The sequence below is a fragment of the Belonocnema kinseyi genome, chromosome 9 (genome assembly GCF_010883055.1).
Source record: "Belonocnema kinseyi isolate 2016_QV_RU_SX_M_011 chromosome 9, B_treatae_v1, whole genome shotgun sequence".
NCBI lineage: Eukaryota > Metazoa > Arthropoda > Insecta > Hymenoptera > Cynipidae > Belonocnema > Belonocnema kinseyi.
In genome coordinates, this window is record NC_046665.1 from 3,222,648 (window position 1) to 3,242,303 (window position 19,656).

General features: G+C 36.8%; 1 protein-coding gene across 5 annotated transcripts in view; it reads right to left on the minus strand.

Annotated features, from left to right (window-relative positions):
• The window catches only part of LOC117180926 (acetylcholine receptor subunit beta-like 2), a 562,005-nt gene that overhangs the window by 330,700 nt on the left and 211,649 nt on the right, over nucleotides 1-19,656 (minus strand). For 4 of the 5 annotated variants that reach the window (XM_033373558.1, XM_033373561.1, XM_033373560.1 and 1 more), the window contains one exon: nucleotides 15,078-15,122. The exons of the other annotated variant lie outside the window; for it this stretch is intronic. In XM_033373558.1, coding sequence (XP_033229449.1) covers nucleotides 15,078-15,122 — 45 coding nt within the window. The remainder of the gene's footprint in view (nucleotides 1-15,077; nucleotides 15,123-19,656) is intronic. 5 annotated transcript variants of the gene reach the window in all.

The following is a 19,656-nucleotide window of genomic DNA, read 5'->3' on the forward strand; positions in this document are numbered from 1 at the left end:
ACCTGTCTAAAAGAATACCTGTCTACGTCGGCTCTTAAGTTTACATTGTTTGCATTTTTCACGATGTACAAGATTTTCATGAAGATTCGTTAGTAACAATGTGTTTCTTTAGCTAATATCTAATAATATCTATCTAAGCTAATATCTAAAATCGAAGTTATGTTGATGAATGGTTGAATGTTTAGCAAGAGCAGCGTTGGGAGGGATCACAAGCCTCATCGGACTATAGATCTGAAAAGGTAAGCCAGAGAGGCTGCATCGCGACGTGTAGCTACTTTGGGGAACTGACGGACTCCAGTTAGTTCGACTTAAACTAAGGACCGATCCTTAAGGGGGCAATAGCGAAGCCTCCTAGAATATCGAGGGCGCAAGTTCGCATGCTTTCTAGCTACGATCTGATCGCCATATAAAGGGTCTGTTACCCTTATGAGAGACGTACAAGCCGGGTTAACAAATGAGATGTCTTAATGGAAACTTTTGGATAGCGGTTTAAGTCCCGCAGTATGTAGACACGGCGTCTGCAGGCGGTGCTGCGTGATGAGTGTTCCTTGTTCTCCTAGCTTCTCGAGGGACCAAAGTGAGCGAAGCACGTAAGATAAAACAACCCAAAAATAATAAGGAGTCCATTTCGGGACCCTTTTCTAACCCACTGCCAAAAGTGGAAGGCAACTTTTCTAACGGAACGCAAATAAATCTTGTTTCGATTAACCCTAGAAAAACTGGCGATATTAAAGGTTAGAAACCCCAGTAATACACTTGAAGACTGATATCAACATGAACTCAAAGGGAGACTTGTAGAATTACCTATAAGCTGTGGTAACTTTGACAATTAAGTCTCGGAAAGGAGCAGCATGGAGGAATACCCACTTCAAAAATATCCGTAAAAAGACAAGAATGTTGTGGAACCAGAAAAGTAGAACTAAATTGCCTTCAGACTAAGACATCTGTAAGACAACCCAGTATGAATACAATATAAAAAGAAGAAATTATATCAGGAGGATTGGTGGGGCTTCTGCGAGGAATTAAAAGGCATTCCGGAAACAGCGAGGCGGCGCAAGATCATGACGAAAAAAACCCGGAAACTTACTTCGGGCTAATAAGGCTTGATAAAGGTACGTTTGTCGAAGATTAAGCAACGCTGATTCACCTGATGAAAGTTCGCTTCCCGGGTTTCCAGCGAATCCGTACCAAGAAAGATGAGGAAGGCTGGGGCCAGAAGACAAGGGAGGATGATTGGAATTCCGGCGTAGAGTACTTCTATCCCTTTAAATCACCAGTTCGTGAGCAGGTTCTTCGTTCTCCGTTTTTTGTTCCACGACAAGTTCACTGTTTTTACCATTTTCTTTTTCCCACAATTTTTTAACAAGTTTAATTAACATGGTAAATATTGTTCCTTGGGAATATTGGTCGAAGAAATCTGTTTTAAACCTTGGATCCATAATTGTTGCTAACGCAAAAGAGTGTCTTACTTCCAGGTCACCAAGTTGTACGTTGATTTTGGCTTGTAATTCTGTTACCTTTGGTAACCTTGGCTCTACTCTATCCCATTCCTTTCTCTCTGCTCACGTCTCTAGCAGTCCCACCACTCTAAATTTCTGGATATACCTCCAGAAATCCTCAAAATTCTCCTTTGGCCCTTCTACGTTCTGTTACAGCACCCTTACCACTCCTCCATTCGTTTTTTCCATAACGCCCCTACTTCCTACAAAACAAATTCCCCTGCAATTCCTTCAATACATCCTTCTCCTTGTTCTCCTCTCCCCCCTAGCCACCTCGTTCAGCATTTTTTGCATATCCCTTTCCTTTCTCATCAAATATTGATTGATGAAATGCTCTCTAATCCTGTATCCTACTTTTGTCTTCGATTATCCCAAACTTTCTTTTCCAGCTCTCCAATTCCGCATCCGCCACTTCGTTTTTCTTTCTTCCATTCAGCCTACCTTTCCCTACCTTGCCTTTAACCCACCACATGCTCTGTAGCAGCGCTTCCATATCTTATTTTGCTTACCTGCGCTATAGCTTTAATCCGCTTATCACAATATTATTTCTCCTGTCAACATTCTCTTTTTTCTCCATTCTAAACCACATTTCCTTTATCCTTTCCGTATCCGCTCTCTTCTCCTGTTTATTTTTACGCTCTTCCGCTTTCTCTTTTAACGTTTTCAGCTCTCTTAGCTCCTTTCCCCATTTCTCATCTCTGACCCGCAGGTCGTCCCTTATATTTTCAATCTTCTTCATAGCCCCTTACGTCTTTCTTGAATCCCTTGATCTCACTTATCAACACCCAAAAAGTTTCCTTCTCAAACTGCCCTTTCATTTGGGGGGAGGGTTGACCTACATGTCCTTACGCTTTTTTTAAATGGCCTCTTTACCGCTAATTTTGTTTTCTCCTTAACGCGCTTTTCTCTCTACACTTTTGGCTGTCTCTCTTCCTCTTCAAGAGAACCTTCCCCTCACTTGTGCTAGACGTTCTCTTTCCTGCCTTCTCGCTTCCTTTGTTCCGCTTTTTTCCACTTCCTGACGCCCACTCGACACCGGGTCAGGCACAGTTACCCGTCGTGGCGTGTAGCAAATTTTATCTCCGTGCCCAGATGAACCACCCTTGTCCCCCTTGAAGGTCCAACCTCCTGATCACAAACTCCATCGACTCCTTGGCAACCTAACCTTACTTTAATTATTTACCCAAATCCCGCTCCATAACTACAAACGAAAATTAATTTTTAACTTCCTAACTCACCCCTCAAAACCCTACTCACCTCCTTGGCTTCCACCCGCACACTCCCGCAAATACTCCCGCAAATAGTAGAATGGTAGAATGGTAGAATGGAAAAGTTCAGTTTTGAAACTAAGCAACCATCACACGGACGTATGACGTGGTCATGGGTGTGATTTACACCGGCTTTACTGAGAGCGGGGATCTTAGCCATAGATAGCAGTTGCTGCCAATGAGACCCGACGGTGGTTTTCATCCAAAAATGACACCTACTCTTAGTAAAATCGCAGTAGAGCACACCTACGACCATATCTCACGACTATTATATGCGTGTTCAAAGGGCACGATGAAATTAAAACGATAGATCAGAGAACCATTGATAGTTTCGCACCTACAAGAGAAGTGATGCTATAGTCGACTGGAGCTGAGATTATAAGAAAATTGAAGTTTCATACGATTTGTCACGTCTTGTCTTGGACAACTAACTCTATCTTCGTCGAAGCGCTCGGCAGGATAAGGTGAAGGTCAACACCGTAAGAGCTGCAAACATTAAACTTTTAGGCCCGCATTGTGTCTATTTAGATACGTGGTTCCCGCTTGAGTGCATGATACGCTTCTGAATTAAGTCCTGATGATCTGAGAAAAGCAAAAGTTTGCTCCATTGTCAGGGACTGTTTTTCTAGATGTATGTGAAAGCTTCAGTGCCTTTTCTTGTCGAGTAGCTGTTAGTGGCAGTTTGCAACCTCTGCTTTCTCTACTTCGACTTTTAGAAGAAAGTATCTCTGCTATTTGCAACGATATAAACAGTAATTAGAAAGATTCGGTTATGAAGACGCTGGAGATTTAGAGGTCCGCGTCGGCCTTGACGACGTGAAAAGTATAATCGCGGATCAGACCAAATCTGTGGAAGAAGATACTTGTATCTGCTCGGAGAGATTCCTTCATTGATGTCACTTTTTTAATGCGGCTTTTTGGCATAACCAGATATTTATAGATCTCTAGTTATAAGATATCTAATAACACTTATATCCACAAGCTCAGGGTCCTTGGGAACGCCCATAACACAGGCCTGCAAATAATGGGGTCATGTCAGTTGTTGGAAAGAGGAGGATCATTTCTGAAGTAATTTTTTTCATCGAATACGAATCCGGGATCAAAATTGGCCCATCGCGTCAGGATTTTCAGGTATTTGAGTTTAAGTACAAAAAAATGGCGTTTTCAGCTACTTTTGAGGTTATGTACAGAAGACACACAATTTCTTAGGATTTCAACACCCCAAAGTACAAGTTTTCAAGAGAAACCACCCAGTCGAAAATGTCTGCCTCAAAGTATTTAAAGCAAATGCTCAAGACATAATGGAATATATCTCGTAATCTCAAATTGGCGTAACTTGATAAAGAAAATGGTAATTGAACTCTGCGACTCTCATATTAAAAAGAAAGAACAGTATTATATGATACAACTAAAGAAAAAATCCCAAAACATTTTGTGCCTTCTCTACATAACCCGAAAACCAGCTAAAACGCAATTTTTTGGGTGCATAACCTACAGGACCCCGGATTAGGATTCTACGTAAAAAATTACTTTGGAAATGACCCTCCACTTTCCAACAACAAAACCATGTTGGCCTGTGTAATCTTTCCTTCCTTCAGATGGATTTTGGCACACTTGTCTAATTCCAAAGTCCATACCAATCTCTTCTGTGTTAGAGATTAAATCGAAAGCTATTTGCTAGTCTATTCAGGCCATTGACAGGGCTCGCTGATTGGCTGATGCATCTTTGCAGGCGCACCTGTCAATCAGCAGGATCTCTCGGTAGTCTGCTACACCTTTCTTTGAGATTTTAAATCCAGAGTACGTGTGAAATCTAAGAATAAAAACAATAAGAAGAATATGAAGCTGAAGAGTAAATTAATGGTAACTCCTGTTAATTGTAAATTTTACGTTAACTGTGCCGAAAAAGCAAATCTTTTGAATTTCTAAAATTCCACGTGTCTAAAACTTAATGTTTGCGGCAAGTACTTCATTCTGAAAATGTAAGTACAAACAAAAAGTCATCCAGCTATCGCAAGCTTATTAAAATCTCAGACAGTGAAGACCCAGGTTGAAATACAACACTGGCGCAGTACTTGCATAGTACAGATTACTGAAAAACTGAAACCTACAGAATGGAAAGTCACTGAGAAGAACGTCCTTTTAAGACAATCCTCAAAAGAGTTAAAACGACATTTTTCAACTCTTTTTTAATTATTTTTTTCTGGTTATACGGCATAATACAGTTGTAAAATAAATTAACTGTTAACGGCTTTTTTATCCACTAGCTCATGCTACCGGTTCGTGGGGTATCTTTTTACGAGATTAATTGCTTATTTTTAAAATTCGTCCTGAATTAAACGCGTAAATTTCAAAGGAAGAAGATGTTTTTAAAAAGTTCTTGCATGGCTTCAAACCGCATAGTTACATCCTGAATCACATGGTCTAGACTAATTTAGTAAATTTCTCGTTTGAATTTTACATCAAAGGCTACACTTTCATCTTTAAATTCTTTCTCATGAACCTCGTCTAACATTTTCTACTTACAACTTCTCTTGACTAACTCGCTTGAAGAGATTTTGACCATCCACTGTTTCACACCAGCGTGAAAGCTTCGTTCTAAATTTTCTCCCCGTCTTCCACTGTGTGGAGCTTACAGCTCTGCAATTAAGTTTTTCAAATTTTGAAGGTGAGATCCAGCTTTGCACTTATGCATAAATTACTTTGTTTACATATCAATCGATTTTAGGACTTTCACCCAAATTGATGTCAATCATTCAGGTCGATCAGCAAGTTCGAGAGGTAGAATGCAGACAGGAGTCTTCTTTCATCTTTCGTATTTTCCGTCTCTGTGAACTTTACGTAGGTGGTGATTTTTGGCTCAAAGTTTAAGGATTCAAAGAATCTTAACGTTGTCAGTGTTTTCAATTATGTTATTATCTCCGCGGAAAGTCAAACCTGTTTCAGCAAGAAACAAGGTTGCTTCAAAAAGTCTCATTAGGATTTCATTTCACACTTTTTGCTCTTATTTCATGGATCTAAACAACAATTCACTCATGACTGATGACAAATCATATTTTTGAGATTGCGAAAATTTGCTGTAGATTATGGACAGTAAAAGATAAAGGGCGTCCTTCACTATGCTCCACACAAACCAGGCTCGAAGAACAATATCACCATTGCTTAACATTTTCTTTAAAATATAGGTAGATAGTTCACCACCCATACAATCTTTTGGAAAATCGGAGGCAAACTTTGATGCGAGTTTTTTAAGTCAACATCAATTTCAAACGTGGATGATCATATATCAAAATATGAATCAATAATCGGGGGTTATAAAGGTAAGATTCAAGGAGAATGAGCGGTTAAATTATTATTACTGACATCATACTTGGAAGCTGTTTGTAAGAAATTACTATATGACTGTCAACAACTTTGCCGATTAATAGTACCAAAAGACTTGATGTTGAAGAATGTTCTGATAAACCTTCAGCTTCAGAACTCGAATACTTTTAAAATTTGTTCAAAGAAAGTTGTCCTTTTGACGCATCCTTTTTCAGTATTCCTTTTCCTTTCTCCTCTGATCTTGAAACACTAAATGGGCTAAAAAATTCATAACATATCTATTATCGCTTACTCAATTATAAAAGATTACTGTGGCTACATTATCTAGGCTAAGAATGATTCTTTCCCCTATTTCCCCTACACCTACTAAGAGACGATAATGGTTATAGCCATTTTTTCCATCAACTTATTTCTCGATATTGCTTACGCAACAAATTATAATTCTGCATACATTTATTTAAGATAATCGATTTAATACGATAATCACGAAATTCATATTTTGAAATTTTTAATTTTAGCTTAATTTTCTTCAATGATGTATGTAATTTTCTTAAAGGTATCTTATTTATTGGTTAGATTTAATATTATAAACAAAAATTTCATTTTCACTTTTTGTATTAAATTTACAAGCCATAGCCGAATTTTAACTCTCTTAGATATATTTTAAAAGTATATAGAGTTTTGCTTATATAATTTAAACTTGACAAATTTGTAAACCATTTTTGAGAAGTAATTGCAAAATCATACAAAATTTTAGATTATATTTTCATTAATGTAAATCAAGCACGTATCAGTCTAAATTATTAATAATAAATTGCAGTATGAAAATTAATTTAAAAAATAAAAAAGGTTTAATTGAAGGGTTTTTATCTGTATTGTTTACCTTACTTATTGAACGACCTTCAATAAGTAAGGTAAAAAATATAGAAAAAAACCTTTTTCATACAAAAACTTTTTTTAATTTTCAACAAAATCTCCTTCGACTTCTACACACTTCGTCCAGCGCTCTTCTAACTTTTTTATACTCTCGGAAAAATAGGAAGTTTCGAAGCCTTCCTTCTTCACCGTGAAAACTCAGCGGCTCTTCACTTCCGCAGTTTCGGTGGCAAAATTGCATCAATTAGGGTTCGAACTTTTTCTTCATTCACCCAATTAATCTAATTTGGCTTCTGGTAATTATCTTTATTTTTAAACCTCAAGATTTTTCTCGGGGGAAAAATATTTTCATCCGATTAGGATGTCACTGCCGCTGTAGATGAGTATTTCCAAAGCTTCGAAACTTCCTACCTTTTCGATGGTATAAACAAATTTAAAGAGCGCAGGACGAAGTGTGTAGAAGTCGAAGGAGATTATGTTAAAAAATTAAAAAAAAAGATTTTGTCCTTATGTCACTGCTGAAATTCAGTTTCGCCACGTGCCATGAAAAATAATGTTAAATGTGAGTAAAAATTAAAACTTTCTTAATACTAAATAAATTGGTATATAATGAAAGTATAGTTAAGAATTAACCCGAAGTTATAAGCAAGTATCTTGCCATGACAGACCCCATGCTACTCTAGCTTTTTCAGTTTTCTTTAAATTGCACAATTCAGTAGAGGCTTCAGATAAGAGGCAACAAGCAAAACTTAACAATCGGTCGTTCGAATTCGAAGTGGCTATTTTAATGAGAACATAGCGAACTAAGCTACCTTTCCCCGATTATAGTATTTAAAAACGCGACCTAGTGACCATTTAGTTGGAGCTAGACCATCTTTAAGCATCAATATTTGATCACCGATTTTAAGACTAGACTGTTCACGTGTCCACTTATATCGGCGTTGTATAGATTGCAAATATACGACAAAATCGATTCTCCGGTACAAAATGAACTAATTGTTTAGGGGGACCCGATAGTTGTGCACCAATCAAAAAATGCTCTATGGTTAAATACGTAAAAACCTTACTATCATCTGACAGCGGCTCTGTTATACGTGAATTAGGAGCTGCCTTAATTTTTGTAAAAATGGTATAGAACTGTTCGAAACTAAGAGTTCTAAACACTATTATTTGGCGAAAGTGAAGTTCGAAGCTTTTGACCCTAGCCTCCCACAGGCCCTGGAAATGAGATGCAGTAGGCGGCATAATGTGTCAAGCAGTTCCTTGAGTGGCAAGTTAATTCTGCAAGTCCCTATGATTACGTAAGTTCAAGAGGCAATTACGTAGCTCCCTTTCAGCTCCCTGAAATGTGGTACCATTCTCGCTGTAAATGTGTGCTGGTAATCCACGAAAATTTGTAAAGCGGCGGTATTTCGCTATAAAAAGCATCACAAGTATAATCTGAAACAAGCTCCAAATGTATTGTACAAGTTACGCAGCAAGGGAATAAGGCGATGTAACCATTCTAGCTTTTTTTCCTCTGCCCGTAGATAAGAGTACGTTAAAAAGACCTGCATAGTCGAGACCAGTGTGCGTAAAGTGGTGACATGGAGTGATCCGCAAGTTCGAAAGGCTACCCATAAGCTATTGTAAAACAATAGCTGGCAGATGAACACATGGAACACATGCGTTAATCAATTGTTTACCAGCGTACTCACTGTAATTAATTAGAGCATTATGTAAACGTCCTTTCAAAAGTATTGCTTCCGACGCATCTAGAAACGCGCGCAATGCGTAAGAGCCAAAGTGTCATTCTGAAAGGCAGACTTCGGTAACTAACAACCTTGATTAGAAATGCCATGACAAACCGAGTGCAGTTAGCAGTCAATCTTAACAATTTTGGCCAAGACGAAAACCTATCAGACAAATCGAAGGGTCGCTTAGCTTGTTTCATTGAACGGAGAGAATATATTTTGCTTAACTCAAGGTCAAAATTTGGAAACAATTCTGGTCATTATCCTAGCCAACTTGTAGAGTGTTTGTCTAGCCACTGTTGTCCATGTCACCATAAAGGATTATCCCTTAGCTCTCCTGGAAAAAGGTCCATGAAAGAACAAGCAGCGGAATTGTCCTTAGTGGGAACATGTCTCCACTTGGCATTTAGAATTAGCTAATGCATGTGAGCTACTCGATTGGATACAAAAGGTACGCCAGGTAGACGGCAACTTGCACAGTTCTCTTCTCGTGAATAATACGGAGATGCACGACTGCTGCATAGGCTCTTTTAGAAGCGTTAGAAAATCCATTGAGTTCGGAACATAAAATATCAGCGCTTTGTGCAGTCTATCGTAGTACCTGAATAGCTTTAAGTTGAGTAAGGCTCTTATAATATTTGGACCAATGGCCCTCTAAGTCTGTGGGTAACAGCTCATCCCACTGAAGTTTTTAAAGTTTTTAAACCACAGCTGTTACATTAAGTGCTTAGCTACTATTACTACCATACATTGCCAGTCGAGTGGAGTAACAGAAAAAGTTAGGCGATTAGTCAGAGATTCCATAGGTCGGGATTGTACTTCAAATTGGAAAACATCAGATACAGTATCCTATTGTAAATCTAAAACTTTCAGTTTAATCTCCTTATCTATACAAAAATCAAATGCTCTTTCACAAGTTCCTGATAGACACTTTGACAATAGTAACTCGTCATTACTTGCCAATTTTCTTAGATAGAAACGCCCCTATTTGAATAATTGAATTATTTGTGTTCTTAATTCTCGACCTTCTTTTGTATCATCAGTACCAAAAAGTACTATCACGGGGGTTGATCAAAATTTGTCTAAACAGTTTTTGTACATCTGCTACAAAGAAAAAGCGATAAAAATATTAGCGTAATATACTGAAGAATAGTTCCGTAAGAATTGTGGCCCCTACATGAAGATGCGAATTCAAGGACATATTTTCGGACGTTCGATTTGAAGCATTAAACACTACTCTTATACGAGTAGTAGAAATACTATCCTTAAAAATAGGGCGATAAGGTAAACAAGTTTTTTAGAGAATTATCAATATCAGAAAACTCCTGAACGCTTTCCACGTGTGCTAACTGTTGCTATTCATTTAGAAATTCATCGTATTCAGAGTACAAAGATTCCTCTTTGTACTCTGAATACGATGAATTTCTAAATGAATAGCAACAGTTAGCACACATGGAAAGCGTTCAGGAGTTAATGAAGCGAGCATCTACCCTTTTTTAAGACTAATTTTTCTTTGTTTCAAGAATTACCAAATATCAATCAGAGGGCCGTTCCTAAAAAGAAAACGTGCCATATACCTTCCCTATGATAAGCGTTGATGAGTCGATAAGAAATGCTGCTTACAATTCAGCTCATGTGAGGTTAAAATTGATCTGATTGTAAGTTCCTCTACCTTTAAAAATATAAGCAAGTCGTCATGAAGGACTTCCTCGGTTTTACTTTCATGAGCTGTGATAGATACGGTCCAGATGGTAGTCGAATTATGGACTGAGCCAAAAAGGGTTCATCTGAAAACGGTAGTAATGCTATCACCTCTCCATGCCTAACGCATATCCATTTTCGGCAGAAGTAATATTTGAGGTAACTTTTTTGCAGCACCTATCACCTTACCTGTTACAACGTAAATTTATCAGAAATGACTTTTGGATTCTTGGTGGACGAACTCCAGTTAGCTCCTTCGTTTGCAAATGCATTAAATGCGTGAGAAAAAGTGCCCCGAATAGTTAATGGGACAACTACCTGCTAATCGCATCACACCTTTACGTCCATTTCTCTACTCTGGCATTGATTAAGCTGGAACCTAATGGTTCTTCAATCCACCAGCGGCTCCTCATTTTGTATAAAAAATAGGAAGCTGGAGTAAAAACAGTTAAGTATCATCTCCGATAAGTTGTCGAAGACTATCTCCTTACTTATAAAGAGGTGAACACCTTGCTGTCAGAAATTAAAGTTGTGCTTAATTCCAGACCTCTTTGTCCTCTTACCGATAACGCAAACGACCTCGAAGTTCTCAAACCAGGATATTTCCTAATCACAGGTCCAATAGCTGTTATTTCTGAGCCTCTCTTGAGAAACATAAAAATCTTTCGTCTCTCCCGATGGCAGCTCCTAAAGTTGAATCTTGCTGAATAGCTTCAAGACCAAGTGGTCTAAAGAGCTCTTACAACGCTGAAAAACTGTCTACAAGTGGGTCTAGGTTTCAACCTCACTGCAGAAAGGTCCCCGACCCTCTATTAAATGCCTTATAGAAATTTACAAAAATGACAAAAGGATACATAGGCCATGTAGAATTTGTAAAATTTATAAATGGCTCTATATGGTTCTATATATCCTTTTGTTAATTTCTATAGGTTTCTACAACACATTCAATGGAGGGCAGCCATTGTTATAGACGAGAGATATTTGCCGCCCGCGCAGCACATGGAGAAGAAATGCACCTTTTTCGTTCAAAAATATTGAGGGTCTTCAATTTTGGTCTGATTTTTAGTTTTCTTTAAATTAAAGTTCATTGAATTCTGAAGAGATTAGTATAGAAAAACTGAAACTTTGTACATAACAATTTTTAACGCTTTGATAAATAATCAGAAAAATTTTATATTGTCTTAAATGAATGTTTAGGGACTCATAGAATTCCTTTCATGGCCAATACGACTTCTGGTGATCCTTAAAATAATAAATATTTTAAACTATTTGATAAACTACAACATTAAAAATTTTGTAAACAAATTATATAAACAAATTCTACGTTTCGGCCCCTTCGCATAGCATTTTTTAAACTGGAAATGTTTTAAAGTATTGGACGAATGACTGCTAGTCACAAAAATATTAGAAAAGTTTGAGAAAAGTTAACAATAACCCCTGTTATTAACAATTCTTGTAAGAAAATATTTAAACTTTAGGTTTTGTCAAATCTAAATTGGACTTTTACCAAGTGAAACTGCCAACATTTGGAATTTTTTATTTTAGATTGTTCATAAACATTAAGGCTGTTATATTTTGCTATATATTATCAAATATACGTTTGTTAGGAATATCCGTAGCCAATTGTAGCGATTAAAGAAAATTAAAATTTGATAAAACCTTAAATTTTAATATTTTGCCACAAGAATTATTTATAGCAATGATTATTGTTAACCTCTCAATATTTGTATAGCTAGCACTCATTCATCCAACAGCTTAAAATATTTACACCGCAAAAAAAATTTTTCTATGCGAAAGAATTAACGTTTTGTATTTATTTAAAAAAACGTGAATTGTTATATTTTATGAAATATTAATAAACATTCATTATTTCAAGGAATATCTGAAGTTCTGCCAATTGAAGGAAATTATAATATAATTTGAAAAAATTTCAAATGTTAATATTTTGCCACAAGAATTGTTTATAACAATGGTTATTATAAAATTTAAAGTTATGTTTTGTAATTAAATGTAATTCCTACATTAATATGAATTACTTTTAGAAAACAGAATATTTTTACCGATAACAAGACTATTTGCTAATTTCTTCAAAAAATTTGTTTATAACAAAACTTGGAGTGAAAACATTATTATTAAAAAAATTGAGGAGACAAAAGTTTAGAGCGTCAAACTCTCCAGAATTTAATAAACTATAATTTTAAAAAACTTCAAAATCAGGCTAAAATTAAGGGCTCTGTATATTTTTAAACGAAAAAAGTTCATTCACACACAATGTGCGCCGGTCAAGTGGAGTTGTGTGTGCGCGCGGTAATAAAAAATCGCTCGTATCTTCTAAACAAAGAGAACAGAGAGTTTTATTTTGACTGCCCGAGACAATATAAGTTTCACCTTAATACACGGCAGCCGCATTTTGAGTTAAGAAGTTCCCGACCATTGGTGCCTAGTGTACTATTAATATTAGATGCGAAGTATTTACATCCGAAACATAATTCGGTACTAATCATTATACGTTACTTATTATCGCAGGGTACCTATTATTATCCTTGTTTTTCTTAAGGTGTTGGGTCCTATAATTCGTAGGGTACCTATTATCATCCTTGTTGTTCTTCAGGTGTTGGGTCCTATAATTCTCTACCAAACGCTCCTAGGAAAATCGAGTGAATAGGGAAAACCACCCTACAGAATATTATGATCCTACAGTAGATAATCATTGATTAAAAATACTAATAGATGTTAAATAATTATTTTAATGTCAGTGCTAGTGAAGACACGATACGTGTTAGTATATTAAAATTACAATTGATTATCTTACTTATATTTGCGCATATAGTCAAGGATTATCTGCTATAGGGTGGTCTTCCCTAGTCGATAATGATATGTGCCGCATAAATGAGAACTATTTGTACTTGATACTCGTCCCAATTTTGCATTAAAAGTACTCAGAATATTCTTTTTAAATTATAGCCCTGTTAATCTGGCGGATAGAACGAACGGAAAAGGTACGTTCCAACGTACCCTCCTACTGTAAATACAGTGAAACTCTTTTATAGCGCCGATTTTGGAGCTGACGGTGGGTGGAAACTGACTCATTGTAGCCCGCTCCACTTTCGTTTGTTCACGCTTGACTGCTCGCCTGAGTGACAACCGCAGACCCCCGGCCCTCGCTCAAATCCTGTTATACTTACATACGGCGCGGCGTCAATTCTCGGAAGGGCTATAGAAGGGAGGGCTTTTGAAGGGTTTCACTGTACCTATATAGGTCACTAATAGGATTATATATAATGATCATATGAGTGACCTATATAGGATCCTACATAGGGTCACCTATATACCGAGGTCAGTATAGGAGCAACCTATAGAAAATGAAACAGCTTCCTGCATAGGATACTATATAGAATCCTATAAGTGATCTATATAGAACAGATGATGAACCAGTAGTGTTACGCAATAGTTTTATATAGCAGATACAGCTGCGCAGTAGTTATTTTTGACTATGGGATTGTCTAGTAGTACGAACATGTATAGGTTCTTATATGGATTCTAACGTAGAAAGAAGGAACCCATACCCCTACCATATAATCATTTAGGATTCTATAAAGGGTCCTGTGTAGGAAGCTTTTTCATTTCCTATAGGAGGCACCTATACTGACCTATATAGGTCACCCTATATAGGATCCTATATAGGTCACTTATATGATCCTTATATAGAATCCTATTATTCACCTTTACAGGCACCTATATAGGTATTTGCAGTAGGGCCTTATCTTATACCTGTAGCTAAATTTGCCGTGAGAACGTCACGGAGTAATTGAAATATTTTTTTTGCACCTTCACAAATTAAAAAAATTAAATAACTGTTACTTAACAATTCTAAAGGCGACTTCAGGCGCATCTTCATTCAGTAGCAACTTTAACGTAGAATCATAATTATAATAATTTAAGTGTCCGTGTTAATGTTTTTTTTTTTTTTTTAGTTTTTGTTGCATAATAAGAAAAGGATAATATAGGGACACGATAAGGGTACGTTGTAGTCAATTATCTCCATTCATTCCGTCCGCCAAGGAAGTTCAATGTAAAAGTTAAAATAGAATTTTTTAATCACTCCCCTATCCCCCCCTTCACCCTTTTCCCGCATTTAAATTTATGCACAGGGCCTGGAGCTGTTCCGCTGCACCTGAATATAATATGGTATAGTATGGTACGGGATGGCTTGGTATGGCATGACATGGTTGTGGTGTGATGTGGTGTGGTGTGGTGTGGTGTGGTGTGGTGTGGTGTGGTGTGGTGTGGTGTGGTGTGGTGTGGTGTGGTGTGGTGTGGTGTGGTGTGGTGTGGAGTGGAGTGGTGTGGTGTGGTGTGGTGTGGTTCAGTACGTTACTGTATGAAAAGGAACAAGATGACACGACTTTTCATAACATGACATATGTTGCACGATGTACGATGTACGATGTAACATATAAAATTAACGATGTACGATTTATTATATGACATCATTTATATTTTGTTCGAATCAGGTGTGGGCTTTTGAAAATATCCACGCCACAAAATGAATGCTTTAAAGCGCCCACATTGGGTTTTGGTCTGTGTTAAAAGAACAGACCGGAATCTGCTCGGTCGTTATGTCTAAACTGATAAACATACAAATAACGTAAAACAATGTTAAAATTTTGGCTTACCTGTTCGACCCACACATTTGTCGTCATAACTTGATTTTTTAAATTCTGCAATAAGAAAAGTTTGAAATTAGAATGGTTATGCAAACAAACTGTTTTCGCCAGTTACAGTATCATCAATTACACCCTGTACAAACATATCCAATTAAAGGGAATCAAAATCTTTTAAATTACTACTTCTCATTGGAAAATGAAAAACAATGAAACCGCCATTGTTTGAGACATATTGAGATTTACGACACAGTTCCAGTTGAAAAGTTGAGGCCAACGACGCGAGTGGAAAGAGTGAAGATTTTAAAGATGAAATGATCATGAGAAACACTTAATTGCACAAAAAATAAAAAATTTCTTTGAATTAAAGAAAAGTTTAATGGGATGTACTAGAAAAATTGCACACTTAACTAACCTAATATTTCTATTCGGAAGGTTTCAGTAAAGATCAAAAATTCTAACTAAAGTTTATCGTATGTTGTTCTTATTTAATGTTTTAGAACGAGGAATTCTCTGGACCAGTGTCCCTGCCATAACAAAAGGTCATCTAACCTCTAAGATGGAAAGAAATCGAGTAAAGGAGTATGTCGAAGCACTGATTCTGACATGTGATCTTTTTTTCGTAGCGTTAATATATTAGGAAATCGACTACAGATCGGTCAAGGCGTAAACGTAATAGACCGTGGGTTCACAATGTAAATGGCAACATAATACGAATAAGGCCAATTTTCACTTGAAATGTTCGTCTGATGATGAGGAACCTAAAAATGGGTGCCTGGCAGGTGTGTGTAGATGCGTTTATCGGTGACAACCTGCCAAAGGTGCGAATTTTTGACAGTTAACTAAAATGACTCGTATAAGGTTGAAATTTGGTGTACATGTAGGGGCTGACATTAGAAATACCACCTGCGCATTTCCAGACACATACCTGGATACAAAAGTGTTGCCAGGCAGCTTCGAAGTCGCCGGACATTCAAGTGAAATTTTTTGAAATTGATTTTACAGGAAAAACTTTGAAACAAAAGTTGGCCTACTCCTAGAGATGCATATTTTCATTATTATATCATTTTTGGATAAAATTGATATATTTTGAGAAAACTTAGATTAAAGGAATACCATAATAATAAAAAGCCGTTTTTCTTGACAAGTCATTTTTCCGAAAATTATTCAAAAGCAATTCAAAAGAAATTGTGCTCGAAATCAGTACACGAATAGAGTAAGTCTTGTGAAAAGAATTGGCGTCAGCCAATTTCAGTTAAAACAATAACTTATTCTGCTATAAATAATCATAATCAGTGTCACGATCTCAGCTTCTGATTATCGTAGAAAGTTGTAATAAAGGTGAATATTACCATAAAAATGAAACAAGAAATCGCTTTACTTTAAATATTCATTATTTATTAATTTTAAACTTTATATTTTGTTGTCAAGATACGTTCGATCTTTATTACCGTGACGAATGTCAAGTTTCCCACACCCAGCGTGGGGTCGTCTCATATTTTTCGATTGTAATTGGTGTAGGCATTACAAATTCTTCGTGTTGTATTTTTAATGCAGTTCTATACTCGGACAAATGCACCACGAAGGATTTGTAATGCCTACACCAATGAACATCGAAAAATATGAGATGACCCCACGCTCGGTCCGGGAAACTTGACATTCGTCACGGTAATAAAGATCGAACGTATTTCGACGACCGATTTGGTTTTCCGTCCTCCCGGATTTTTAAATCAAGACTTCATTGGCCAATCAGTTTCGACCAGTCCACACGTTGGGGCTCTTTCGGATTTCAACAACCATGAACACTCCCAAGTACAAATTTTAAAGAGAAAACACCCAAGAGGAAATGTCTGCCTCAAAGTATTTATAGCAAATGCTCAAGACATAATGGGACCTATCTCGTAATTCCAAATTGGCGTAACTTGGTAAAGAAAAATGGTAATTGAACTCTGCGACTCTAAAATTACAGAGAGATAGCAGTACTATATGATACAACTAAAGAAAAAATCCCCAAAAAATTGTGTCTTCTGTACATAACGTCAAAAATAGCCAAAAACGCCATTATTTGGGTACATAACCTCAAATATCTTAAAATCCTGATGTGATAGGGCAATTCAGACCCCGGATTCAGATTCTACGTAAAAAATTACTTCGGAAATGACCCTTTACTTTCCAACAACAAAACCATGTTGGCCTGTGTAATTAATGGATCACCTATGGCAGGAGTATAAAAACTAACTTCAAAACCAGATAACAATATGTCGGCACTAAGCCTGCATGATGCGTGCACGATGTGCAGAATGTTCCAAGTTTAGTAAAAATCGTTAAAAGGGTCAATAATGTGGAAGATTATGCTTTCGTAATACTTGATCGGCCCTTTATTTAAAAACTATTGTTTCAAATTTAACATATGGTAGGTTTTATGACATTATTATATAAAAGCGTTTCTAACCACCAATTCTTCTTTGTTGAAAAAAAATCTTTGCAAAGTTTATCATATATATTGTCAAATTCTAAACCAGTTAATATTGATGAGAATTATTCATGTTTGACTTTAGAAATTATTAAAATGATAACAATATAGTGACAATCTGATTGTCCGCTTGCACGGACAAAGTGCTTACGTTCTTGGCGACACATCGTGCTCACACGTTGTGCGGCTGCTGTGCGCTCTCGTCCATTGTTATCTGGGAAAGGAACTTTGGAGTGGCTTAAAACCCGATAATAGTCATTTAAAGGTCTTCGGATCTAAAGCCATGATGTAAGTCCCGAAACAAAAACCGAGAAAATGGGATGCGAAATCTGAAGAGCGTATTTTTATAGGATATTTTGAAAACTCTTAAGCTTACAGGCTTACAAAGCTGTCATCTAATAAAATTGTGAATCCAAGAGATGACTTATTATCGTATATATTATATCCAACATTTTTATGCAAGATCGAGAAACTAAAATCTTTAACGTTGAAGATCCTTTTCTCATCAGGTGAAATGGACTGGAAGAGCCCAATAAGTTTTTCGATTTTATCAATCGATTACACTCTAATATCCATATTACCATGGAAATCTTAAAAAACGGAAAGATCAGACAAAGATCTGCTAACACAATAGGACATGACGTTTACAGAAAACCTACAAACGGTATTACAAAACGTGAAGCGAATCAAAATACAGAAAAATTACACATAAAAATTGATAAGACAATGAGTAAATACACTAGAAAAAGCCAACACAGCCTGCTAAAGAAAGAGAGAGGGAAAAACGACCACCATTCTACTCTACATCCCAGTTGTCGCAAAACAAATAGGATGAATTCTTAATAAACACAACATATAAACCATATTTAAACTAACTTCGAAAACTGGACAACTTCTAAGCAACGCTAAAGAGAAAAATGCGCCTCTTAGTGATCCAGAAGTATATAAAATCCCTTAATCTTTCGACGAAGTCAATATTGAAGAAACCGACAAAGCGGTAAGCCAACGTATAAAGGAACATGAGAGTAAAGTCAGCATAATATCCAAACAGGGCATTAAATCTCATTTAACCAAACAATCATCAGAAGTAAGGCCCCACTAAGATCAAACACCCCCTCCAATTTTAATTCACCCCACTTCCTCCGCTATGGCCTCAACCCCCTTGCCCGTCCAGTGCACGGGTATGAGCATGTACCTACCGCCCCACTGCACTTTGGAAAACCTTGCCGTAATGCTTACGCCCTTTATCTCTTCGCTTTGTTAGGTTATGTTAATAATTAAACTATTTAATATTTAACGTAAAATTATACATATTAACTAAAGTGATGAGGAACTTGAAATGAAAACATAGTATTTTACATTTTAATTTAGTCACATTTATTGATTAAAATAGTTTGAAAAAAAAGGGAATGCATATAATAAGCATGGAAAAAGACGTGTATTTTATAGTAAGAAAAGTGTGGCCAATTTTGATGATGCTGTGTGTGTACATGATAGAAGAGCGCTATTTTTATTACAATATTTACCACCACTTAGTCGTCGTTTCGTATTCGGAGAAGGGTTTTTCTTCCTTTCATTTTTCTTTAACACTTTTTTGTAAAATTGAAGCACAATATTGTCATTTTCTTCTAGATTATTCGTAAAGAAATCAGTAAAGTCAGACAAAGAATAATTATTACACATGTAATAAAGAAATATAATACAGTACTGGCAACACACATCCGAAGTCGCACTTTGTAGTATTTTTGTATTCCACCTGTAGGAAGAAAAATTTCCCCGTAAACGAAGAAGATGTTCAGGTACAAGAGACGGTACCCCCTAGCTGTCAAAGTAGGTACCGCGTCCGTTGCTTCCGACATAAATGGCGACCCAATGAGTACCAGGATGATTGTGTCCATCGGTATTGGCAACAACCGCAGCTGGTTTTGTCCACTGTTCGGAAATCTGACCGAGCGTAAGGCGGTGAAGTAATCCAACGAGCTTTACAGCAGCGATCTAGAGTAACTACAGATACTCTGCATATACAGTCTGTCAAGTTAAAGCGTGGGTGGCTTTACTCGCAGTCGGTAAGGTGTATCGACATGATTTTGGTGTCAAAATATTAAGAAGAGCTCCCTC